The following is a 27,927-nucleotide window of genomic DNA, read 5'->3' on the forward strand; positions in this document are numbered from 1 at the left end:
ATCATATATCTGATAAAGGACATGTATCCAAAATTTATCAGGAACCCTCAAAATTCAATAAAAGGAAAACAAAACACCCCAATTAAAAATGGGCTAAAAGATTTGAACAGATGTTTCACAAAAGATATACGAATGGCACATACGATGGACAGATGCTCAACATCGTTACTCACTAGGAAAACGCAAATTAAAACCACAAGGATATACTACATCACACATACTTGCAGGGCTAAAAATGAAAAGACTGATGATACTAGGAGTTGGCGAATATGTGAAGGAACTGGGACTCTCAACCACCGCTAGCGGTACAACCACTTTGGAAAACAGCTTGGCAGTCTCATAAAAAGTTCGACAGGGACTTTCCTGGCGGTCCAGTGGTTAAGACTCCACGCTTCCACTGCAGGGGGAGCAGGTTTGATCTCTGGTCAGGGAACTAAGGTCCCACATGCCACAGGGCGTGGCCAAATAAATAAAAATTAAAAAAATAAAGAGACGCACTTAAAAATCACTCCAAGATTCACCAACCAAAAAGATAATCACTTAAAATTCACTCAAAAAAAATAGTTCAGCGTACACCTAACAAATAATCATTCATTCTACTCCTGGGTATTTACCCGAGAAAAATAAAAGCATATGTCTATACAAAGACTGTAATATGAACAGTCACAGAAGTTTTCACCGTAAGAGTCAAAAACTGGAGACCACCACAATGTCCATCAACATGTGAATGGCTAAGCAAATTGTGTTATACTCATACAATGGGATACGACTTAGTAATAAAAAGGGATAAGCTACTGATATATGCAATGGCAAGGAACGCATCTTAAAATAAATATGCTAAATGAAAGAAGCCAGGCCAAAAAACAGTGGGGGTATACTGTACATACGTATACTGTACACCGTATGACTCTGTTTATACAAAACTCAAGAAAATGCACACTCATCTCTACTAACAGAAGGGAGATCAGTAGTTGCCTGGGGACTTGGAGGGCAGGAGGGAGATGCAGCAGGGAGGGAGAGAGGGAAAGATTACAACAGGGTACAAGGAAACTTCTGGGGGAGACATATGCTCAGTATCTTGACTGAGGTGATGGTTCTAGAAGTGTACACATATATCAAAACTTACCCAATTATTCACTTTAAATATGCTCAATTTTTACATGTCAATTATACCTCAATAAAGCTGTTATAAAAAGTAAAAACAACAGCTTAGTTGGGATATAAAACTTTGGGGAAAGTTCCTTCTTTCAAACCAGGAAAAGGCAAGGTTAAAGTTCATGACCATCATCCCACACAGAGGTCGCTTTTGTATGGATATGATGCCACTGTAAAAAAATAAAAACAAAAACAAAAAAACAAGAAACACTTCCTTTTACAAAGCGCAAATGATAGAGGTTTGTCCATTCACATCCTTCAAGCCCAGTTCCAACACAACTTGTTTCTTAAAGCCTTTCGTCATCACTCAAGTAGAAAGTGATTATTCCCTCCTGTGAATCACCATACCACTTAACGTTAATTTTCAGGTATTAATTCAATACATTTATCCATCCACCCATCACACATTTACTAAATGCCTCATACAGAACAGACACAGGCTTGGTGCTAGAAATACAAAAGTGAGTTGAACACAGTTCTTCACTGGCAAGAGCCTCACAGCCCAGTGGCAAAAGACAGATTCATTTTGAAGTAGCAGTAACTATAACAAGTATTTCAACAAACACAAGTACAACAGAAACACAGAGAAAGAAATCCATTTTGTCAGACACACTGTCTTGTACCACAATGATTTGTTCAGGACTCCATTTCCCTACTAGACTAAAGCTTCCTGAGAACAAGGGACCATAACTTATTTTCGCCATCTACTAAATTACCTAGCACAGTACCTGGGATGAGTGTTCTATATATGTATACATATTTGAATGAATGGAAATTCCATTTCACAGGCAGCTACTCTTTGACTTAGCAGGGCCACCACGATGCCAACTTCTCAGGTGAGTGCCAACCTTAATTCACTTTGGCAACCAAGGCAAGTCATTTGAGAGGAGACAACATCAAAACTTAAATCTCGACCCCCAAATCCCCAAAGAATAGCTAATACCCCTTTCCCCCCAGTGAAGAAAACAGGAAGGAGTAAGAGGTGGGGTAGGGCTTGGTCAGCGGAGATTTAGGACAGAAGAATGACACAGATGAATCAAGGCCCTGCGCGGGTCCCAGGAGGGGCCTGGCTTTCTGTATGTATTGCTATCAGGTATCCCTCTGCCCAGAGAGTACACATGAACGGCAGTCATCTAATCTGAATAGGAATACCAGTCTCATTGTAAAAGCAATTTCTATGGATTTTATATGCGATTTTCTGCTGTCCCAAATGATCATAACCCCCTTATCTATGCTCAGTTTCTGAAGGGGCAGAAAGGAAGAACAGATAACTGTGGGGAATTATAAGTATAGCGTAACGGGAAAACCCAGTTCTCTCATTTTTATCAACATATATGCAATTATGAAATTTCAGTTAAATAAGAAAATAGTGAAAAACAAATTTCAGTCAAAATAAAACTAGCACAAAATGAAAAGGTCTCAAGTGACAACTAAAAGACTTGCATTACACATCAAGCAGAAATCCTTCCCAGTTCCCTTAGTGCTACTGAGCATTAGAAGAATTTTCCCCTCTTTCTTAAAGATAGAGCAGATTTGCTCCTTGTACTTATATCTACAGAAATAACAGGTCTCAGGAGGGAAAAAGGAGAAATTTATTTTAATTTGTCTGGACCCACCAACCCAACAGATGGCTCCCAGAGAGGACAGGTGTACCCTGGGGACTGGGCTCTTACCTGTAGATAGGGTCCTGCATCACCAGCATCTTGCTCTCATCCCACGTCCACTCCTTTTTCTGCAATAAAAGAAGCTGTAAATGAATAAGTTAGGCTTGTCCTCGGCTACAGAACCAGGGCACACATTGAGCTACTAATGCTTATGCAAACACATGCATTTGCTTCTGGCCTTGTTCCCTCTAAGAGGCCTGGAGTCGACTGCTCCAAAAGAACAAGTGGAAAATGCCACGTATCTGGTCTGATCAGTTTCCTTCAAGCACTTTAGGAGAGTGTCTCTCACGGGTGCAGAGGGTAGGCAGGGGCCAAGGGGTCTCAGGAGACTGCAATCTAAATCATACTTTCGTGGAGAAGACACCAAGGAAAAAAAAAATCATACATTACTCCAGAGGAACAGGAGAGGCAGGGAGCACAAAAGGGAGAAGGGGTCATAGAGACTGAATGATGCCATCAAATGCAAATGATGTGTGGACCCCAGCCTCCCTCCCTTAAAGAGGGGGAGAAAAGGCTGCACACAAGACTGACAAGCTAACTAGTACATCTACAGCCGCCCATAAGAGGATACTCATCTGGCTTTGAACCTAACTTTCCGTGAACACAAAGGAGACAGGTCCCTTAGCAGCTGGGGATGAGGACAGGAATGAGGATGTAGGAAGGTGGGGGGAGAGGATTCTGGCGCAGTACTGGAGAGCCCAGATGCTTGATGAGGTCAGTAGCACCCCAACATGTTGGAGAAGCGGCCGCCACATGCCCTCAGGTCCCACCCGTAGGTGCAGGGACAGAGGATTCTGCTCCACCTTCACTGGCCTTTGTCACAGGGGCAATGCTGTTCAGGACACCTGGGGAAGAACACACTCAGCTCCCCACGGAAGAGAAAGGGGATAGGGGGCTCATTACCAGCTGGCAGAGGTGAAAGTCCCTGCACTCCTCTTAGCTGGAGAGCCTGGAATCCCTTGTTACTCCTGGCAAAGGGGGAGTCTAGGTTTCCCACTCACAGTCTTTGCTGGCCTGGGTGGTGGGGAGCCCGTTTTTCTGTGTTGTCTGGCTGGAAGTTTTCTGCCTTGCTATGCCGTCCCTTCCCCCCTCCTCTGGCTAGAGAGAGAGCAGGCTTTGTTGGGGTTCTGTGCCATATCCAGGTTGCAGGCTTCTTCGGCTCCGAGTCTGGGATATATGAGATTAAAACTAACCTCAGGGAGCTCACGGCTGCGTGATGCCGTGCGTCCCCAGCCAGTCTGCCTTGCCCCACCTTTACGTTTGTTTTACAGATAATGTCCAGGGTTTCCAGTTGTACTTTAGCAGGAAGAATAGAGAAAAATGCACCCATCCAAAAAGTGAAAGTCTGGCTTGTATGTTTTTTAAAAAACTCCAGATGCCGGGGCTCCAACTCTTTGGAGTCATTCATATGATGGGTCTAAGCTCACGTGAGGCCCTGTAATCTGTAGCTTTTAACAAACATTTCAGGTGACTGGGATGTGACCCTAGGGTTGAGAGACATTCTTCTATACCAGAGAAAAGGTATACATTGAGATCCCCACCAGGAGGATCTCTTTCACGTACAGCATGGTCCTCTGGAGTCTCAGGCCTGGCACAGGAAGGGTCTCCTGACACTAAAGACAGCCAACCGGTGGTGATCCCGTTAAGCACTGTCCCTGGCCAAGGCCCACGCCTGGTGTTACTCAATAAACAGCCACTGTGAACTAAACACCCGGATGACTAACAGCAGAGGCTGCTCTGCTTCTGAGGGAATCGAGCCTCAGTTTTCTCATGTTCTTACTATCAAGAAAGTCTGCTCGGGCTTCCCTGGTGGCGCAGTGGTTGAGAGTCTGCCTGCCCATGCAGGGGACATGGGTTCGTGCCCCGGTCCGGGAAGATCCCACATGCCGCGGAGCGGCTGGACCCGTGAGCCATGGCCGCTGAGCCTGCGCGTCCGGAGCCTGTGCTCCGCAACGGGAGAGGCCGCAACAGTGAGAGGCCCGCGTACCGCAAAAAAACCCACAAAGAAACAAACAAACAAACGAAAAAGAAAGTCTGCTCGTAAGAGTCCTTGCTGCTCTGATGTAGTTTTCGAAGTTAACACAAGAGTTAATAACTCAGTGCACCAAAAAGTCCATAAAACTCTGAGAAGCTGCCCACACCCACTGCCCCCCTCGGAGGAAAGCAGCCCCAGAGAGGGTTCTTTCTGAGTGTGGGTGACTTGGCTCATGCTGTGAGCATCTGATGAGCCGTCCTTGCTAACCCAGCCGTGACTGACGGAGCTCAGGATCAGCAGCCGACTGCACATGAGGAAGGTCAAGTGTCACGGAGGGGCTGGCCAGACCTGCCTAGTCCTTGAGCACCACGATGAGAAGGATCCAGTTCCACCCACTCACATCCTCTCACTGGAGACTACCAAGTCCTAGACGGAGCCTAGGCTGAACCCCCAGGAACGGTAGGTGGTTTCTGTGACCAGCTGCATACTTTCCACTCAAACAGACTGCACCGCTGAGGAAGAGGAAGCATCGTGTGCCAGCTCATGTTCCCGCCTAGCCCGAAATAAGCCTCTGTTAAAGTTGATCTGGGCACGACTCCTCCTTGCAAGTCTAAGGAATGCAACTAATACATTCATCAAAAAGAAAGAATAATGAGGCAAAAAAAATACAGAATAAATATTTTTCTTTCTCTGCAAGATATGAGGAGAAGGATGGGGAGACCAGACTCCCAGGGAACCTTGTGTTAATTTATTGAGGAACCTCAGAAGGGTCCACGGCAGGCAGAAAATACTTTCCTTTTTAAGGTGATATCATCATCGGTATAGAATATCCTGGCCAAAAATAGTAAACATCTTTTCACTTACTTACTTACTAATTTTCCTTTTCTGAAAACCCCATTAAAATCCATTTAAGTAAAATCCATAAAATCCCATTAGATCTCCCTTTAAAGGTCTTGCAGTAATCCTTGCAGGAGTCCATTCAATCTATGCAGGGATAAGGAAATTATCAAAATAACTCAAAGGGTTTGGAGGGTAGACGGGACTCAACAATGTATCAGTTATTCAAGAACCGAAGGCAAATGTGGTTGGAGCATTTTACCCCAATCTCCTCAATGCCTGAATGATGCTCCAGCACTCTGATAACTGAAGCCTCTCCACTCCTCCTTGCCACACACTCAATAGCCTTCCTATCCCACCATCTTTCAAATAAGACCCAGAGCAGTGCAGTTTCTTGAGCAAGGTGTCCCCCTAGTTAATAGCCCAGTCAAGACTAGAATCAAGTTCTCCTGATTTTCTGACCCGTACAGGTACTCTGGTACAATTCAGAGTCAACGTGGTATTATCTGAACAGCGTAACCCAGAGGGAGGCAATTGTGTGTCTTAAAAACGATTTGATTCTTCTCTTTGCTCTGACATTGTTTTACACGTCTCCTCCATTCGTCAAACGTTGTAGAGAAAAAAACACACGCACAAAGAGATCACCCCCTCCTCACTTCTCTACGTGGAAACATTCTTCTAAGGAAAAAATTTTAGAAAAAAAAAGGTTAACGAGAGAAAGAAAACAGGAAGAAAAGCTACTGATCTACCTTTATGGGATTATAAATCAAAGTTGGCTTCAACCAGAAAACAGAGACATATTATGGAATGGTAATTATAGTCCGCAGAAAACTCACACAACTCCAAGTTACACCTGAAAACCACTTTTTTTTTTAGTGCTTGGAAATAAGCCTTGGAGTCTTGGTAGCTATGTGAGGAAATTGTCAGTTTTGCTACCCACTATCCTCAATGAGCTACGGTCTCCAACATATGCCAGGAAATGAAGACATTTCAAGTCCAAGTGGGAGTGGAAAAGGAGGTGGAGGCGGGGAAGAGAAGAGGAAAGGAAGAGGGGATACATCTTTAAAGCTGTCAGCACCTCTCTGAGTGCTTCTGAGGGAAAGAGCACCCTTCACAGCCGTACTCACTGCAAACAGCCCAGGGGGACCGGCAGGACTGATCGAGGCTGGTCTCCAGGCTCCTTGCACCTGAAGCCCAGGCTCAGGCAGGGCCTCACTGGTATCACTGGGAGCACAAACAGTACCAGCATTGAGGCCAATGAGTGAGGCTCAGGGAGACAAGATCTACCTCCTCACTAGCTCCATAAATATAAAGAAACGGGGGTAAAAATATGAGTGGGTCTGGCAGAGCACCTAGTGGAGCAGACTGGTGCCCTTGGGGCAGCTGTCTGGCATTTTGCCATACATATACAGAATTGGGGTATCACTTCTTTCTCTTACTCTTTGTCCCCTCCGTACCTACAAAGGACACTCAGGGCACTGTTGAGCCTTTTAAGAGGCCTCTGACTTAGTTTATTAACCTGTCTCTCTCCATGCCTTTCCCTACCCCAGCAGTCTCCCCTTCCCTCCCCTTTTTCTTCTCTTTTAAAAATGAATTCCTTACTCCAAGGTAATTAAAAAGTCATGAGATGTAGAGAGTAGCTTCACTTGAAAGAAGGTTCTGCTTCATATATTGGCTAGTAAAAAATTTCTGGAGAAGAGAAGATGTTATCGCAAGAAGGTGCCCCACAGACCTCCAATTACAGGAAGTTTAACTAACCAAGGGCCCCCCGGCTGCTGCATTCTGAAATCCATCATTACGTGCGCACAGGGGCCCTGCCCCCAGACAATGACCAGTGTGCGGAGATCCTGAGGAAGCCCATTCCTAGGAGACACCGGGATCCTCTGACAGATGACTCTGGCTTCAGAACTCCCTGACGGCCCTGCCAAACCTTCCTCAGACCGTGCTGTGCTCTCAGAGACCTTCACCCAACCTACCTGCTTCCTTCCTTCCTCTCTCCTTCACTTGGAGTCAGACCCACACTGAAATCTGACAGCTAGCCCAGCCTTGCCTCCCCACCTCCTCCCACAGGCATTTAATCCTGTCTTGGCATTTACTTGTTGGAGGACCTAGAATAACACAGAAAGTGAGAAAGTAAAAAAAAGAGGAAAGATACAGGAAAGTCATATTCAGCTGCTTCACTTTTTGTTCTCACAGGAAATTTCCCAGTTGATATGGGGAAAAAAAAGTCCTTTCTTCCATTTAAGAACTTTATATATTGCTTCCTTGACACTATCAAAATTCATCTCAACTTTACAGACAAACAATGAGGCTCCGGAAGTGAACTTACTCCCCTGCAAGGCCATCTAGTCCAGGGGTAATTAAAGTCCAACCTGTCTACCTCTAGACCCCACGTTCTCTTTGCTACTCTAAGTGATGAATTCAAAGGTTTTCACTCTCCGCTGCCAGGAAGCTTTTCACTTTCAACAGAGGGAGAGGGTAACAGGCTTTCGGCGTATGCTTTTATAAGACCGCCGAATGAGGTAAGCACATCCTTGAGTTTAGATTCTTCTCTTTTCTTTATCTAATGAGTGCAAATATCCAGTCCCCCGTGGAAAGTTACAGCCATTTTGTTATTCCAAAATCTCCTGCCAGGGAATATTATATGGGAACTGGTTCAGAGGTAGGTCTGCCTGGAACAGGGCCAAGAACAGAAAACAGAGTCAGGGATAATTATCACAGAGCTCCTTCCTCCTTTTGGAACCCAGAACTGGATATGGCATTTTTGAAGGCCTTCCCTAGGAACCCAAAAGTAGAGGAAGAATTTGTATTTCCATTTATTTCCTATCCCTACTGGAAACTATCAGTAGCCACATCACAAAGTCTGTCCGCTTTATCATTACTTATGCTCCTGAAAGCAATGGTGACTTCTCAAAAAATAAGAAGAAAAAATTTTTTTTAAATCACCGTGCAAAGGCCACATTAACTCAGCTTGGCAAGTTCTCCATGCCACCAGACAGAATAGGATTAGCCTGAAAACACAGCTACCACCCATCTTAAGGTATAACCTATATAGATATAGAAAATGCATTTCAAAACTGAAGCACTTAATAACTTCTCACACAACGCACAAAATTCCTAATATGCCTGTTTTAAAACTAGCAGAAAACATGGTAGAAAGAAGACTGGACTCAGTTTAGTCCTGGCTCCATAACTAGCTGGGTGACCTCAGGACCGTTACCGGGCCTCTCTTGTCCTCTGTTACCACATCTAATCAATTAGGGGATCAGACTAGAGCATTTCTAAAGCTCTTTCTCCCAAATTCTGGTTCTATAATTCTAAGTGCCTCCTTTTCTTACCCAAATAGATCTAAGTTGTGTGTTTCTATAGGAACTAACAGTACTCTTTGAGCAGGAAACTCGTTTCCTTGTGATGTGATATCCCAGTGACAGGGTAAAGGCTAGACGTTAAAGACACTGGATTAATTAATTAGGCATTTCCTATAGAGCAGTTTTTCTCTAAAGGATTCTGAAGAGATTAGTGCACACACAGCCACATGGTAGTAGGAAGAACCCACTTGGGATCTGAACAAGACAGACCTGGTTCAAACCTCAACTTCACCACTGATGGGACTTGAGGTCTTGGGCAAGTTGCTTAATCGTCTTCTGCAAACCAAGCCTTAAAATGGTACCTACCTCACAGGATGGTTGTGTGGCTCTAATAAGTATACACTGCATCAAACAAGGCCTGGTAAATGGCAGGGGCTCAATATCAGTGTTAGCTATTATTGTTAGCCGTTCTCATTATCATCTTAGTGTGTAATTACGTTCATCAGCTTGCCGCCACTGGTCTTCTACCCTCTCAAACAGATGAAATAGAATTGGAAAGAAGACATGGTCCCTGGCCCTAAAGGCTCACAGCCTACGGGGTAAACAGACAAATAACTATAATGCAATGCTATAGGAGCTATGATAGACCTATGTATGCATATAGTGTCATTCGAAATAGCTAACTTTGCTGGAAAGGGTCCATATCTAATACCCCTATGTATCCTACCCAGTTCCTTGAACATGGTTGACACAGTAAATATTTGTTAATGAGAACAGCAGAGCCTTTCTAGAACAATGCTTTAGGCTATTCCAACAAAGTTACTGGTGTATATGAGAAACCACAAGAAACAGAGGCCCTTTAGGGTCCTTTTGTAGAAAAATCCTTTGGATGAAGTTCAAGACTAATCTTCCTTATTCAGAAGCCCCTCCCTAGCAAATGGTGCAACAGTGTGATTCCAATACTATAATAAATAATCATTATCATATACACAGGAAAGATCATTACTTGGGCCTAGTTGGGAGTTGAAGAAAATATACTGATTGAGAAACAACAAAGCAAAGCCAATTTTCTAAGTAGCTGGGTTCACACCACAAATACAACCTAAGATTCATATGGGAATTTGAGATTCATTATCTGTTAGCATCAGTTCAAGATAACAGCATTTTAGGGCTTCCCTGGTGGCGCAGTGGTTGAGAGTCTGCCTGCCGATGCAGGGGACGCAGGTTCGTGCCCCGGTCCGGGAAGATCCCACATGCCATGGAGCGGCTGGGCCCACGAGCCATGGCCGCTGAGCCTGTGCGTCCAGAGCCTGTGCTCCGCAATGGGAGAGGCCACAACAGTGAGAGGCCCGCGTACCGCAAAAAAAAAAAAAAAAAAAAAAAAAAGATAACAGCATTTTAGACACATTAATATAACCAAAAAGATTTTTTTTTTAACATGTCAGTAAGAGATGATCACAATATATTTAGCTACTGCCTGCATTAGAATAGAGCACCTGAAGATCAGAGGTACTGAAGAAGTCCTACTCAGAAAGTTAGCAATTCCCACTGAGGCCTTTCTACGCTTGGGAAGGCTCTCATCCTTGTTGTTTTTTTTTTTAAATGGGAAGGTTGACAGACGAGAAAGAGGGAGAAGAATGTGATAGCCAAAAGTAACAAATGAGACTTCATTTGACCCAATTGCTGAGTACTTAGTTCTTCCTGATTTAATGACCATGATACACAAAACATGTTCCTTTACCCAGCTAGCCAACAGCCAAAATCGTTGGAAACACACTACACGTACCAGGTGTCCAAGTGAGTGCTGAGCTTACAGAGATGGCCCCTGCCCTTAAAACATTCTCTGGAGAGCAGGGAGTCCCTGTAAACATGCTTCTCCCCACAGCCCGGAGGCATACCACCATTCAACAGTCACGGACAGGCTAGGCAAACAGAGGGGGCTTGGGGGCTGCTTTGGGAAGTGTTTAACCTCTGAGGTTCCCATCCTGCCTCAGAAGTTCAGGGGGCAGAAACACACAAACCTATTTGGCCTCTAGGGTCTGCTTTCTCTATAGCCCAGAAGGTTCTCAAAAACCTGAATAAGCACAGGTGACCTATACAAACACATGCAAGCACCGAAAAGCACGGTGCCAGAGCTGGTGCAGAGTAACTGATCTGACAAGGGTAAAGTGCTCACCTAACCCAACTCTTCATTTTATAACTGAAGCTCCAAAAAGCAAAATAACTTGCTTAGAACCACATAGTCAGAAAAAGAAGAGCCAGGACTACAACCCAGGTCTTCTCCTCTCAGCTGAGGGCTCCTTCCAGCCACACGGACCCAGTGAAAAGCAACATGCTGGCCACACTCTAGCCTTCCTGCAGGCCGAATAGCAGCAGTGGCTGGGTCTTGAGGGACTATTTAAATAGATGGGCTAAAGCAGCAATAACTGTAACAAGAGGACACAAGGACACACCACGGGGCCGGATGCCACCTCGGCTGGAACTGAGAGTTATTCCTGCAACAGAATGGGACAACTTCTGAGGAAGCCGCCTCTTATCCCCTCCCCCACTGAACCCTGCTACTTGTCCACACTTGAATTTAAAGCCTTTCCCAAGATCAAGACTCAAAGGCAAGGGTATCAAATGGGGGGAGGGGTCTGAACGCCAGGATGACAGGAGATGACCCTTGTCACTCACGGGATACGAGGACTGAGCAAGCCGAACAGCTGACTAGGCCTTGGGCCCCTGCCTCGCTCTTTGCTCCAGCTGTGGCCTCTCAACACTGTTGCTGGTCAAAGCAGACCACCTCACCAGATAAGGGAAGGAGTCTGTCCAGAAGGTAGCCTAGAAAGAAAAGCTATCCCACGCCTACCTCCCCTCCTTCCCTCTTCACCAGAGTTTGTGGCTCAGAGTCACTTACCTTCTTCTTCTTCTTCAGAATCACTTTCACTCCATCCACTGAAACCATAATGCTCACCTTCTTCTTCTTGATGTTTTTGGCTTTAAACTCATACTGCAAGTGAGAAGAGAACAAAGGGCACAGTCCAGTTAGATCACTGCATCTGCACAGCCCCAGAGAGCTCATGACCTGGAAAAGAGGGCCACAGATGGGTCTAGGGAGCTGATGCAGTTTCTGGGGACATCAAGCACCTCAGGGGATGTAAAAGCAGGCAGATGTCTGTAGGCAGGGGCTCGGCAATACTTGGGTTGGAACAGGGACTCTGAATGGTCACTGGTTTCACCACTCAGCTATCAGGTAGAGCCATGGGAATGGACCTGATCCATTCTATCAAGATGAAAACAGAGCCTACTTTGAAAATCTCATGAGAAATCCAGAACCTTCCCTCGATAACTCATTCTGATATTTAATGACTTTCATTGGCAGGCAAGTTTTCCTCGTGTCTACCCAAATGCTGCTGGGACTCTATTCCATCCTCAATGAAGGTTAGGAAGAGCTGGCACCCATCTTCAAATCAGGGATTTTACATACTTAAAGATCATTATGATATCTAAGTTATTCTCTGCAAGTTCAAGTCCCAAATTCTTTTATCTGTAGGTCAGTCTCCAAATCCACCCATAGCCCCATTAACCTAAAATATTCTAGAGAGTATTCTAGAAAGGATCTGACTAATGATAGTTATAAGGGAGGGCATTACCTTACAAACCCTATATTCTAAATTTCTATTTGCAATCCTGAATAGGCCTGCTTCAACCACAACTACACTGCTGAGGGATGCTAGCTCTCATCCTCAATCCCAGATATTTTTCTATCACATTTGCTCACTCACGGCCATTTCTTAGGTTTGTGCAGATATTCAGAGTGGTGGAATAATTCTACACTTTCCTCACTGAACTTCATTCTGAGCGCTTACCCATTTCCATCTGGTTCCCATCTTGGTATCACCACCTAGCAAACTTACCTGCCAAGCTCTCTAATCAAAGATCTGGCCTACAGATTAAAAAAATAACAATACAAGACCCGGGGCCAAAATCTCTACTCCAACCTACAGGCTCTCTTCTCTGGGACCGTTTATACTCAAAACCCTTTCCCACCATGCCACCACCCAAGCTTATTTTAGTAAGGCGTCCAGCTCCTTGCCTGGACATCTAAAACCTAACTATTTCTACTTGGTATTTTGACAGATATGAACCTAATCCACCCTAACGAGATGAAAACATAACCTACTTTGAAAGTCTCACGAGAAATCCAGAACTTTCCCTTGGCCATGCCATTTAATACTCTGATTTTAAGAACTCAGATTAGAGCTTCTTACCGTGTCTGTATTCTAGCCCTTCCACTGAGGTCTCAACTCATTTTCTTATTCTGTTGCAGAGTTACTGCTGATGCCCACTGGTTGTCAGCTTCTTAGAGACAAGGACATGACCTAGCTAACTGAGGTGAAACATTTCTCTTTACATCGTCAGGGCAGGTTCTGGTTTACTGCTGATCTGAGTTTCCAGGTGATGGCAACATACATCACTCCCCAGTCTGGTGGCCACTTCTCCCAGCCTCCCCATCACTCTATCCTGTCAACAGCTGTCCTTTTTACCAGCGATCCTGAAAGAAGAGCAAACCGGAGCAGCAGACACATAGGAGAAAGAGAAAAAAACTTCAGCTCCAGACTCTGCTTCAGAGTCTGGGAACCCAAAGCCAATTACGAGTAATACAATAAAAGAGAGCAAGTGTATCTGACAGGATGGGGATAAGTGCTATCTGTACTGGAGTCTGGCTTATAAGAGGGCCTCGGCCACGTAACAGATTTCTCTCTAGGTCAACGGTCGTAAGCTGGTGAAGGCTAGAGTTGCGTGACTGGCATGCACTTCAGGACACAGCTACGATTTGCGGTGTGTCCCCCGACGGCAGCATTCTGCTCAGGTGCACCACTAGATGCACTGAAATTACCTCTGGGTGGGAGAACTAGCACGAGGATCTGTCAGTTGGCTGACTTTGGCCTTGTGCCTGCTGGGAGAGGTGAACCAGCTCCATTTCCTGACCTCACCTGCATTTACCTCTGCTCACAGGCTTTCAATGAACACAGTCTTTCAGCTGTGCCTCCCTTAGGGACAAATCACTAAAATCATAGCTGCTCCTGCCGGTCGAAGGAGGGCAGAGAGGTGTGTTTTGATGAACTCAGCAGGGAGACAAGGGCTTAAGAGTCCAGGAAACACCCGGAGGTGGATAAAACCTGCCCTAGACAGGTCAATCCTTGCCTGTTTTATTGTCTTTGCTCGCTTCCAGCACGTCACTCTCACAAGCTCCACGCACTTCCTTCTTCCCTTTTTCCAGCAAAAAAGTCAAAGCAGTGAATACTAAGTACCTACCTCTGTAGGGCAGGATGTCACCTCCCAGCCCTGGTTTCAGAGAGTATATTGCCTGCTAAACCAGACCCTTAAATGTCTTATATTTCCAGGAAAATCTTGTAGCTGGCCATATCTCTTTCTTGTTTGGTCCACCACCCTATTGGTTTCATTCTCTCTGGGATCTTTTTAAAATCGGTATCCCCCGACCCAAGGCTCGCAAGAGACGCCCAACCAGCTCCTTGCTTGTGTATCTGAAACCTGAACTATTTCCACAGTTCGTGTTTTGACAGCGTTGGCCATGCCTGTAATACCCTGATCTTAAGAACTCAAAATGCAGCTAAACATTCTCTTTTAGCTGGAACTGGAAAACAGCCTCTAATTCGATCACTGTGCACCTACTCCCAGGCGTCTCTTCTATGGTGTGTGGGGCACAGTAACTACATGTGACTGTGAGAAGCATGACCAAACGATTGCATTATAATCTCAGTGACAGTGACAGTACAGGTGCTCCGCCTTACAACAGCTGGTGGAAGGCTCTTTGGAGTGCTTCAAAATGAAGAGGGCAGAAGAGGCATGAAATAGGCTTCTAGCCCCTGTTACAGCTACCAGTATGTACTACCTGACTGCTACTCAGAAGGCTCTTAGGTTCGACACACTTTGCACCTACTCCACCTGTCTGGTGGTCAGATGTCCCAAATCCTTTCCAACTGAAGAATAGGTACTCAAATGGTAGTTTTGTTGAAAACTAGGGAAATGAAATCAAGTGTCTGAAAAGGTTTAAATCTTTATTATCATAAAACCATTCATTTATATGGCAATTATATTTCACTTGGACAACCATGTTATTGTGCTTACTGTGGGGATGGAAAATGGATTTGGAACAGAGGAGATGTTGGGAGAGACTAGAACAGAGAAAAGAGACTCACAGAGACAAGCCCTCCTTTTTACCAGACTGTGCTGCTCCGAGGGGCAGGCGGGCCCAGGAGGAAGCATCTGTGTTCCTCAGGATAGGAATCTAGTCTGCCCAGGCTTTGCTAGGGGCTGAAGAACAAACAGGACTGCTGATGCCACCGTCTGTGGCCCAGGCCCGCCTCCCACAAAGCCCATGCCAGCTCTGGAGTCTGTGCCAACAGGCCTGGCTCTTCCCCCCACATGGCCAGACTGACCTGATATATTTGCTTTGCTAGTCAGAGCCCCACCAGCAAGGACAGATTAAGCCTTACAGGACCTGACCTTGCAGGGAACAAAACAATACAAGCCCTGGAACACTAACCACTGACTAGAAAGACCAAATGTCTAGGGTTCATAAACAGAGCCTTGGGACCCTGCATGGGAATAGCAGCCCTGGAACTTAGAGTGCTGTGCCAACAAGTGAGGCCCATGAAGGGGAAACTGGGTAGAGGGAGGGGTTCAGATCCAGCAGGAGCCAGGAGTAAACACTCAACCAGAACACTGGCGGGAAGTCAGAGAGCTGCCAACAGAACAGGATATCTCTGATACCCCAATGCTTCCCTGTCCCCAACTCCCAGAACTACCTCCTAATCTTGTGTGCCTCCAGTTTCAGCCACAGGGTGTCCAAGAAGGGGAAGCAGGAGGTCTGTAACAGGGGAGTGAGTTAATGAAGGGACTGGCCCAGCCCTGGGCTTGAGGCTGTACTGCAGAAATAGAAGCAACAGAATCACTTTCTTAGTAGTCAGGAAGGTTGGGGCTGTATACACACACGTACGTGCACACACACACACACACACACCCTCTTAACAGTCTATTTTCACAATAATGTCTAGCTCCCTGAAGAATCTAGTTTTTTTTTTAAAATAAGGATCCTTGGTTCCTCAATTACCTTGTCTACAAACAACTTACCGAGTGACTGCACTCTCTCACCAGCTATGTAGGAAGCTGGTCCTCTCACTTGTCTCCATAAAATTTCTTTTGCCTAGCTCCTTCCCACTGTCCCCACAATGCTTAGTTATGAATCAAGATGCTCAGAGGCTACTTTACCAAGAGAGGAGATTTAGTTTGCAAACGCAGTTAGTGATGCTCTTGCTTGGTAAGTCCCCAGCTTATAATCAGCTGTGTTCACCACCTTTCCAGAGTAAGTCTTTGGAGGCTCTGCTTCCTGTTCATGATCACAGGAAATTTAAAAGTGAATTCTACTAGTGCCATTGGGTATTTTAATCATATTCTGCCCGTAGTCTTGTTTTCAAGAGTGCAAACACATCTCCACAACAAAACTGTAAGCACCTCAACCAAAGGCACCGTCTTATCAAGGGTTTGTAAGAAATCATTTTGCACTTAACATTTGAAAGCTTAACAGCTTAGGTAATAAGATACAAAATCCGAGTAGGTCCATATTCAGAGCATATCCACAACAGCCCAAAAGTGGAGGCAACTCCAGTGTCCACTGATGGATGAACAGATAAAATGTGTTAGAGACATATAATAGGATTTACTCAGCCTTAGAAAGGAGATCCTGGCACGTGCTACAACATGGATGTAGCTTGAAGACATTATGTTAAGTGATGTTTATGTTAAGCTGGAACAAACAGACAAATATTACATGATTCCACTGACATGAGGTACCTAAGAACAGTCAGATTCAGAGACAGAAAGCAGAATGGTGGTCTTCAGGGGCTCGGGGAGGGGACAGAGTGAGGAGTTAGCATTTAATGAGTACAGATTTTCAGTTTTGGAAGATGAAAAGATCTGGAGACGGACAGTGGTGGCGGCTGCACAACAATATAAATGCTGTATGTACGTGTCACAGAACTGCACATTTAAGAATGGCTGACATGGAAAATTTTATGTAATGTATATTTTGCCACAATAAAAGATAAAAATCTGAAGACACCGTGACAAACACATTTCTTCTCACGGCAAGTCCCCTTAAATTCTGCTTGCAAAAGGGTATTGCCGTTACTCTCCCACGTGCAAGTCAAACATGTCATACTTTTCCACACTTCCATGTAATTGCATTTGCTAATGTTTATGCCCAGAATGCCCTCTCCCCCCCGCAATCTGCTTATTCTTAAAATATCTACTTAGTCTTCTCCACAGAGAAGCCTTGCAGGTCAACGCCCCCTTCCCGTATGCTCCCACGGAACTGCACCATCCACTTCGTTGCTACAGCAATATACGAGCCTCCACTATCACTCACCATTGATTGGTTGTGTATTTCCCCACTAGGCCATGCCCTCCTTGAGAGCAAGAAAAATGACTTACACATATCTGTAACCCAAGAATATAGCACCAGGACACAGGAGGGTGACCAATGAATGTCAAATAAATTAATGAACACAGTGGTTAAATCAATTAAATAAATTAATTGACAGTGGTTATTCACAGAGCCTGAGAAAACATGACATTGCCCACAAAGGTATAATAAAATAAATCCCCCATAAGTTAATTAATTAACAACTTAAGTTATTAAAACCTAGATTCCATTTCATGGGCATAAGGACTTTAAGAAGATCTGGCTTTAATTATTCCAAACTCCACAGCACACTGATAAGTACCTTATCTTCTGCTTGATCCATACTTCATTAAATGAAGTAATTTAGAGCTTCCTTCACTGGTCAAGGCTATTCTCAATCATCTTACGGCACAGTTAGAGGTAAGAAATCAGGGGGATGGTCATGCACATGAACCTCTGTTCTCCGGGCTACCCAGCTTCCCTAAGTTCCAGCTCCTGTGCCTTTGGAGCCAGATTCTGAAGGACAGGGCACCCTAGAGCCATGGCAGTCCCTGACGTTGTGTGGCTCAGTGACTGGTACTGTTCATTCCTATGAAACCTAAGAAATGCAAGACAAAGACCAAAGTGGGTACTGACTCCAAATTCTAGAATATCTGAGTCTTCTTGGGAATACCAGGTAGAGACATTTAGTTCCTATCTATCAACCTCAGGCCCAGCATAACTTATTTCAGCAACAGACGTGTCACTGAAATTTGGGCATAAATAAAATCTCCATAAACTGCACACTACTTAAAAGGAAGCAGAGGAGCTACTTTTTTAAAAAAAGGAATAATCATTGTCATTGTAACATAAATGTAGAATTTAAGTATTTACCCAGCTCTGTAGACCAGGGGATCTAAAACTTGTTTTAAATTCCATTCGGGATTCCTGATAAAATGGCAGCATCCCAGACCCAGGCCTCAGAGATGCTCATTCAGCAGATCTGGGATAGGGCCATAAGTTGGCATTGTTTTTGTGTGTTTTTTTGTTTGTTTTAACATCTTTATTGGAGTATAACTGCTTTACAATGGTGTGTTAGTTTCTGCTTTTTAACAAAGTGAATCAGCTATACATATACATATATCCCCATATCCCCTCCCTCTCGCATCTCCCTCCTACCCTCCATATCCCACCCCTCTAGGTGGTCACAAAGCACTGAGCTGATCTCCCTGTGCCATGTGGCTGCTTCCCACTAGCTATCTATTTTACATTTTGTAGTATATATAAGTCCATGCCACTCTCTCACTTCATCCCAGCTTACCCTTCCCCCTCCCTGTGTCCTCAAGTTCATTCTCAACATCTGCATCTTTATTCCTGTCCTGCCCCTAGGTTCTTCAGAACCTTTTTTTTTTTTAGATTCCATATATATGTGTTAGCATACAGTATTTGTTTTTCTCTTTCTGACTTCACTGTGTATGACAGACTCTAGGTCCATTCACCTCACTACAAATAACTCAATTTCATTTCTTTTTATGCTGAGTAATATTCCATTGTACATCTTCTTTATCCATTAATCTGTTGATGGACATTTGGGTTGCTTCCATGTCCTGGGTATTGTAAATAGAGCTGCAATGAACTTTTTGAATTATGGTCTTCTCAGGGTATATGCCCAGTAGTGGGATTGCTGGGTCATATGGTAGTTCTATTTTTAGCTTTTTAAGGAACCTCCATACTGTTCTCCATAGTGGCTGTATCAATTTACATTCCCACCAACAGTGCAAGAGGGTTCCCTTTCCTCCACACCCTCTCCAGCATTTATTGTTTATAGACTTTTTTGATGATGGCCATTCTGACCTGTGTGAGATGATACCTCATTGTAGTTTTGATTTGCATTTCTCTAATGATTAATGATGTTGAGCATTCTTTCATGTGTTTGTTGGCAATCTGTATATCTTCTTTGGAGAAATGTCTACTTAGGTCTTCTGCCCATTTTCGGATTGGGTTGTTTTTTTGATATTGAGCTACATGAACTGCTTATATATTTTGGAAATTAATCCTTTGTCAGATCCTTTGCTTTGTTTGCAAGTATTTTCTCCCATTCTGAGGGTTGCCTTTTCCTCTTGTTTATGGATTCCTTTGCTGTGCAAAAGTTTTTAAGTTTCATTAGGTCCCATTTGTTTATTTTTGTTTTTATTTCCATTTCTCTAGGAGGTGGGTCAAAAAGGATCTTGCTGTGATTTATGTCATAGAGTGTTCTGCCTATGTTTTCCTCTAAGAGTTTTATAGTGTCTGGCTTTACATTTAGGTCTTTAATCCATTTTGAGTTTATTTTTGTGTATGGTGTTAGGGAGTGTTCTAATCTCATTCTTTTACATGTAGCTGCCCAGTTTTCCCAGCACCACTTATTGAAGAGGCTGTCTTTTCTCCACTGTATATTCTTGCCTCCTTTACCAAAAATAAGGTGACCATAGGTGTGTGGGTTAATCTCTGGGCTTTCTATCCTGTTCCATTGACCTATATTTCTGTTTTTGTGCCAGTACTGTACTGTCTTGATTACTGTAGCTTTGTAGTATAGTCTGAAGTCCAGGAGCCTGACTCCTCCAGCTCCATTTTTCTTTTACAAGATTGCTTTGGCTATTCGGGGTCTTCTGTGTTTCCATACAAATTGTGAAATTTTTTGTTATAGTTCTGTGAAAAATGCCAGTGGTAGTTTGATAGGGATTGCATTGAATCTATAGATTGCTTTGGGTAGTAGAGTCATTTTCACAATGTTGATTCTTCCAATCCAAGAACATGGTATATCTCTCCATCTGTTTGTATCATCTTTAATTTCTTTCATCAGTGTCTTATAGTTTTCTGCATACAGATCTTTTGTCTCCTTAGGTAGGTTTATTCCTAGGTATTTTATTCTTTTTGTTGCAATGGTAAATGGGAGTGTTTCCTTAATTTCTCTTTTGGATTTTTCATTATTAGTGTATAGGAATGCAAGAGATTTCTGTGCATTAATTTTGTCTCCTGCTACTTTAGCAAATTCATTGATTAGCTCTAGTAGTTTTCTGGTAGTATCTTTACAATTCTCTACATATAGTATCATGTCATCTGCAAACAGTGACAGTTTTACTTCTCTTTCGATTTGGATTCCTTTTATTTCTTGTTCTTCTCTGATTGCTGTGGCTAAAACTTCCAGAACTATGTTGAATAATAGTGGTGAGAGTGGTATGCCACATCTTTAACCATTCATCAATGGACACTGAGGTTGTTTCCATATCTTGGTTATTGTAAATAATGCTACTATGAACATAGGAATACATACATCTTCTTGAATTAGTGTTTTCATTTTCTTCAGATAAATACCCAGAGGTGTAATAGCTGGATCATATGGTAGTTCTATTTTTAGTTTTTTGAGGAACTGCCATACTGTTTTCCATAGTGACTGCACCAACTTACATTCCCACAAACATGAGGTTTGCAAGAGGGTTCCCTTTTCTCCACATCCTCCCCATCACTTATTTCTTGTCTTTTTGATAACAGTCATTCTGACAGGTGTGAGGTGATATCTCATTGTGGTTTTGATTTGCGTTTCCCTGATGATGTGATGTGGAGCATTTTTTCATGCGCCCATTGGCCATCTGTATGCCTTCTTTGGAAAAACGTTTATTCAAGTCCTCTGCCCGTTTTTAATTGGCTTGTTTGCTTTCTTGATATGGAGTTATATGAGTTTCTTAAATACAATTTGGATATCAACCCCTTATCAAATATATTGTTTGTAAATATCTTCTCCCATTCAGTAGGTGAATTTTGTTGGTTTCCTTCCCTCTGCAAAAGCTTCTGAACTATTTCAACAAAAATTTAGAGGAATCGTTGTGTTTGAAATGTTTGGGACCACAAATGTTGATCAGATATTTCATCTTATGGATGAAGAAGTCACTGCCCGAAGATGGTAAAAAAGTTCCCCAGGTTCACTGGCGGAAAACCCAAGCCTGGAACCCACATCTTCTGACTCTTAGTCCTGTTCTCAACATCTGTTCCCTACAGCCCCAGCACCCCACAAGCCCAGAATCCTGGCTCCAGCAAATACAATTATTCATTCATTCCTCCTTTCATTCAGTACATGTGTAATGAGTTCTCTGGTATGCAGGCAACTCCATCTTATAACAGGAAGCAAGAAGAGGAGGAAGAACTTTCTGGAAATTAACTTCATAGGATCTGGAATATTCTCAGACCACTCAGTGGAAAGCATACAATCTCCTCCCACCCCAAATTCTTTCTGGTACTAATCGCACTGGCCACCCTCATTTCCTTTGTTGCTTCCCACCCTGTTCCACACCCAAGGACAATATCAACGACCTGGGAAGGGCACAGAATGCCAGTGAGGTCAGAAAAACATGGCAAAGGGGCCCTCTGAACATAAGGAGGCCTTCAGGGCGGGAAATATCCAAGTTCGTTGCTGTTTGGAACACTGAGAAGCAGGGAGAGAGGTTCATCCAAACACAGATGTTCTGTGGGAAGGAGGCATTTTCAGTGTGGAGAGATCGGCATGATGGTAGAGGGCAAATTAAACAGGCCCTTGGATGACGCAGCGGCAGACTCAAATGCAGGCAATTTCGGGCTGTGTACTCAAGGGAGCCTCTGAGTGGTGGTTGCTCCCTATAGAGAGGAGACGAGACAGGCCCTGGAATACAGCCATCACTTTTTCTGACTGAGAGCATGTTGACAGGTCACGGGGAGCTGAACAACAAACCAAATGATTAAGGGGCCCAAAGGGGTGACTGATGAAGGTAAGCACCACTACTAATAACAATCCACTGCTTTCAGGCTGCTTTTCCCTCCACTAGTTCTTGCAGCACATTAAAAACATGCATTAGAACCTTCTCCCTTTAAGTAAAAATAGAGGCATAGGTGGGTGAAAAGCAAAAAATAAAACAAAACAAACCCCGACTGTGACCAATTCTATCCTTCTCCTCTAATATCTAACCCAGACCCTCCTCTAAATGGTTAACACGGTATCTCATGTAAGTAGAAAGATAAGGGACATTAAAATCATCTTCCAGAGGAAGAAAAATAAAAAGACACAACAATGCTGAAACAGTGTAACTCATATCTACACACACACATACACACACACACCGTCCCCTAGAAGGAGCAAGCACCTGCCAGTATTTAGTAGAGTCATGAATGAAGAATTTAAGGTTGCCTCAGACCAAAAATGGTATGAGACAAATAATGAATCCTTCTGTCTTTCTAAGGCTTGATTCACCTCTCTTTAAAAGAAGGCAATCCATCATGTTTTGTGACTTCCCTGCATCCCTCACCATCCACCATGCACATCCCTACACTTACCTTGTAGTTAAATGAAACAGTTCACATCAAGCATTACGAAGTCCCCTGAAGGAGCCACACTGGACAGTGCTGCTACTTCACGTCAAGCATTTGCACTCTTAGCTGTGTGACCTTGGGCACCTAACCCCTCTGGGTATTACTATTCTCTTTGGCGAGGTAAGGGTACTGGGTTAGATTGTATCTGAGAACCTTGCCAGTTCTAAATGTGATTCAAGTTAACACAAAGCTCACAGCCCTTGTAGGAAGAGTGTGATGGGCAGGCCCACTTGAAGAAGGAAGGGGAGAAGGTATAATAAAAAGGAATTGAGGGTGTTTGGCCAGGCCAGGCTGATCCCAGAAGCAGAGGTAGGGAATGGGAGGGAGAAAGGATGCACACAGATGGGGAAGGGTTCTCAACTGGAAAATAAATTATTAAGAGTTTTGCATAGAAAGGAGGAGGGAGTTACATTCTTTAGGGTTTTGAAAACACTGAAAAGCAGAGGGGCAGATGTTGAACATAATCTTGGCACCAGCACTGAGGATTCCATAAAGAGAGAGACTGGAAATGGGAAACCTAGGAAAGAACAGGAACATATATCAAGTACTGGGTTGTAAGAATAAAGAAAATGTCAGGATGAGATCACTGTATGGACTGAGAACCAGGATAAGGAAATCATCTCTAAATCCCATGCCTGGAAAAAGTAGCAATGCTCTCAACAATGACAGCATAGGTGAGCACAGAAGATGTGTTATACATCAAAAAAGTCTACATTGTACTGGAGAATCTGGGCATAGGAATTAGAGGGGAATTTAGAGGTTACGTAGGCGTTCATATGGGACCCCCTTTCCTAGCCTCTCCCAAGTCTTTGATCCGTTCAACCTCTCTCCCTTAGTTTAGATGCAGCAGCACAATGAGAAAGAGATGAGAAGATTTGGATAACCTGTGCTTGCACTCATCCATTAGGGTCATAAGAGTTTCCAGGTTTAAGCGGGGAAACAATGGGAAGACCACAGTGCACACAGCACAACAGATGGCTGCAATGCATGTTCATGGTATAAGGTATAAAGAAAGTCATTCTTGGGAGACACTGAAGAAACTATTTGAGGAGGAGGAGAAAAACAATAAAATCAGACTTGGGAGGGCTCTTAGAAGTAACAATGTTGTCCCTGTCAAGCGGTCCTTCAGGCTAAAAGAATTCTGGCAGCTGTGTTTGAAAAGTAGTTTCTTACTATGAATTGAAATGTACTCACAGCAGCTTCCACTTATGATTCTCTAAAGCAGTGCTTCTCAAGCTTTAAGGTCCATACGAATCACCTGAGGATCTTGTTAAGTTACAGATTCTGTGGGTCAGGGGGTGGGGGTGGGTTCAGAGGTGGGGGGTGGAGGAGGGAAGTCCTGCCTTTCTAACAAGTTCCCAGGTGATGCTGACACTTTTGATCCATGGACCACACTTTGAGTAGCAAGGTTCTAGGGCCAGAGTATATAAGTCCAAAAGATACTTGCACATGCTAGCTGTTTGAGCTAATGACCTCTAAGGTTTTCTTCAGTGTTAATATTCCATGATTCCTACCAATTGTATACGCCAATATTCTGGGTTACATCAAAACTGAGACAGGGTGTTACTTATTGAGAGCTACCTTAAGATGGCCCAAAATCAAACTCTAATATACAAATGATAAAAAAAAAAAACATTATGAAGAGCACAAGATCCCAAACTGGAATGGAATCTGAAGAGTTACTGACTTGTTTCCTAGCAGAATAACTTCCTACTGTCGGTAGGTGGCAATATTTCCTCGGGGTCTAAAGAACTGCAAAGTGGAATGAAGGTTCTCAACTGTGGCTATACACTGGGAACACCTGGGAAACTCAAGAAATCCTGGCATCTCCATCCCACCCCAGCAATTGGCTTAATTGGTCTGGAGTACAGACCAGGTGATTCTTATGGACCTTAAAGGTGCAGCTAAGGCTGAGGACCAGTAAAGTCAAGTGTAGCAGATACAGAGAAACAAAGAGTCCAGGAGGGGTAAGAGGTAAATGCTGGTCATCACATCACCCCTAAGTCCCTGAGCCTCCCCCTCCCACATCAGGACTGACTCAGATACACCACATAGTCTCCACTCGGTCTCACCCTTCCTTTAAGCCCATCACCACTAGATTATTCCAAGGCTGCACCAGATTTTACTTCCTCCAAATTCCTATGATGATACTGGATCAAAAGATGCTAGGATGGTTTATGTAGTTAAAGCACTGTTCTTGTTTGTTTCCTACAAGATTCAGTTGGTTGTTTTTTTTTTACAGTACGCAGGCCTCTCACTGCTGTGGCCTCTCCCGCTGCGGAGCACAGGCTCCGGACGCACAGGCTCAGTGGCCATGGCTCACGGGCCCAGCCGCTCCGTGGCATGTGGGATCTTCCCGGACCGGGGCACGAACCCGTGCCCCCTGCATCGGCAGGCGGACTCAACCACTGCACCACCAGGGAAGCCCCAAGAGTCAGTTTTAACCTCAGCAAAGTGCCCTACCCCGAAACTCATCCCCAGTACCAGCCTCAACTCCATGAGCTGGCAACACTTTTCTGTACAGGGCAAGAGAGTAAATATTTTATGCTTTGAGGGCCATATAGTCTCTGTTCCAACTATTCAACTCTGCCACTGTAGCATAAAAGCATCCATAGGCAATATATAAGTCAGTGGCTATAGACAGTGGGCTGGATTTGATCCATAAGCCATAGTTCGCCAACCCCTGCTTTACCCCACCTGAGTTTCTTCTGAATTTTCTGTCTCCTCCCTATGACATCATGTTCAGGTACCAAGCACAACCACCGAGACACCCACAGTCCAGGAATGAGACCACTGCATGGAGAATGGAAACTATATGAGGGGGTCTTGGGAGGCAGGTAAGATTTGAAACACGGCCCTATTCTGACTATTCAAAAATGAGGACAAAAATAGGGAGAAGAAACCCCTTATACTGAGAACTGCAAAACCGCCAGACTTCTGACATGGGGATTCTTTTCCCAGGAAGCAACAATCCGTAATCTGAGGCTGATTCTCATCACTTGCAACGGAAATCTAAAGTCAAACTTGTCAGGAAAAGACAATGAACTACCGGGAGTGAGCTAGGACCAGACTAGGCCAGCAGAGGAACTGTGACATAAACCTCACACCTTAGGCAAACATTAATGCAAAATAAATCACAAGTTTAAATGTGAACCTATAAAACGTTTAGAACAGAAGGAAATTTTCACGACCCAGGGTTACAGAGAATTCTTAGACATGACACCCAAAGCATGGTCAAAGAAAACTGATAAACTTCATCAAAATGTAAAACTTTTTCTCTGTGGAAGCCAATTCGAAGTGAGTAAAAAGACAAGCTAAACACTGGGAGAAGATATTTGCAAATTACACAGCTGACCAAAAATAAACCCAGAACATACAAAGGACTCTCAAAACTCAACAATAAAAAACCACCCAAATACAAATTGGGCAAAGGACTTGGACAGAACTTCATCAGAGGCTATATGGAAGGCAAATAATCGCATGAGAAGAAGCCAACGAGGTCTGGTAGTTGGTTCAGTGTTGCTGTGTGACGGGAAGAATTGGGGCTGCAGCGAGACTCCTGCCTAGGAAACTAGGCTGGAAGATGATTTGTGCACATTGGAACCTCTGAAGTCTGCCTCGTGAGTCTCAGGGCCTACTGAGACATGTCCAGACCTCATTACAGCTCCCGCAGACAACAGGATATCCCCCCAAGTCTGCAATAATGGCCTGCCATGCAAAGGTGTTCAACAGCCATTAGGCAAGTGCAAATTAAAACCACAGTGGGATTCCACTGTGTACCCATTAGAATAGCTAAATTAGAAAATACTACCACCACCAAGCACTGGTGAGGATGTAGAGCAACTGGACCCCTCGTACACTGCTGACGGGAATGTAAAATTGCACAACCGTTCTGGAAAACTGTTCTGAAGCTTCTCATAAACATACACTTACCATATGCCCAACAATACCTCAGCTAGGTACCTACCCTAGAGAAAGAAAAACTTCCGTTCACACAAACACCTGTATATGAATGTTTAGCAGCTCAATTTATAATTGCCAAAATTAGAAACAACCAAATACCCTTCAAACAGGTGAACAGATAAACTGTGGTACATCTATATAATGAAATACTACTGAAAAATATAAGGAAAACAGGGCTTCCCTGGTGGTGCAGTGGTTGAGAGTCCGCCTGCCAATGCAGGGGACACGGGTTCGTGCCCCGGTCCGGGAAGATCCCACATGCTGCGGAGCGGCTGCGCCCGTGAGCCATGGCCACTGAGCCTGCGCGTCCGGAGCCTGTGCTCCACAACGGGAGAGGCCACGGCAGTGAGAGGCCCGCGTACCGAAAAAAAATAATAATAATAAGGAAAACAGGTACTTCATGTGTGATGTAGTGTTGCTCTAAAAAATTACAGGTAAATTGGTTGGAATGTAAAAGAAATGAATATATATAAATGAATCAACTATTGATACGCACAAAACTTGAAAGTACTGCAAAGACATTAATGCTGAATGAAAGAAGCCAGTCTCCTAAGATTACATATGTATGAGTCCAGTTATATAACATTCTCAGAAAGGCAAAACTATAGTTATAGTGACAGCAAATCAGGGTAGTTGCCAGGGAGTAGGGGTGGAAGAGGGCATGACTGACCACAAAGGGATAGTGCAAAGGAGATCTTAGGGGTGATGGAATAGTGCTGTATCCTAATTGTGGTGGTGGTGACACAAATCTATACATGAACTAAAATTCATAAAACTACAGTTTAAAATCTATTTGACCCTGTTAACTTAAAACAATAGATTAAAATGGTTAGGGCTGGATGAAACATCAGGATGGGGGATGCATCCCTACCTCCTCCTCAGGAGTCCCCCACTCCTCCAGGGTTGGTACAGACTGAATGTAAGAAGCACTGTCCCCACCGAAGTGCAAACTAGACAATTCGGACCCTCTGCCTCCCAGGCCAAGGGCAGGGGCTTCCAGCGGTGGCCTACAGTACCAGCCCGTCCAGGAGAACCTCATATTGCCTAAGGAGAGGAGGGAAGTCTTCCCAGCCACAGAGTTCCTTCCAGCCTATACACAGCCAGTACAGGTGCTGCCTGAATCACTGCACTGGGGCAATGGACACCCTTAAGGTCATCCGACTGCTATTTCCAAGCCTGCTCAACCATGGCAACTCAGCC

The 27,927-nt window shown here is 44.1% G+C and overlaps 1 protein-coding gene across 4 annotated transcripts in view; it reads right to left on the bottom strand.

The window, feature by feature from the left end:
• The window catches only part of C1H1orf226 (chromosome 1 C1orf226 homolog), a 307,833-nt gene that overhangs the window by 86,581 nt on the left and 193,325 nt on the right, over positions 1 to 27,927 (bottom strand). For 2 of the 4 annotated variants that reach the window (XM_060297138.1, XM_060297149.1), the window contains exons 3-4: positions 11,839 to 11,931; positions 2,829 to 2,902 (exon numbers count right to left, since the gene is read on the bottom strand). In XM_060297138.1, the coding sequence (XP_060153121.1) occupies positions 2,829 to 2,902; positions 11,839 to 11,931 (167 nt within the window). The remainder of the gene's footprint in view (positions 1 to 2,828; positions 2,903 to 11,838; positions 11,932 to 27,927) is intronic. The other 2 variants (XM_060297144.1, XM_060297157.1) reach the window with 1 other exon arrangement.

The sequence above is a fragment of the Globicephala melas genome, chromosome 1, assembly GCF_963455315.2.
Source record: "Globicephala melas chromosome 1, mGloMel1.2, whole genome shotgun sequence".
Lineage (NCBI taxonomy): Eukaryota > Metazoa > Chordata > Mammalia > Artiodactyla > Delphinidae > Globicephala > Globicephala melas.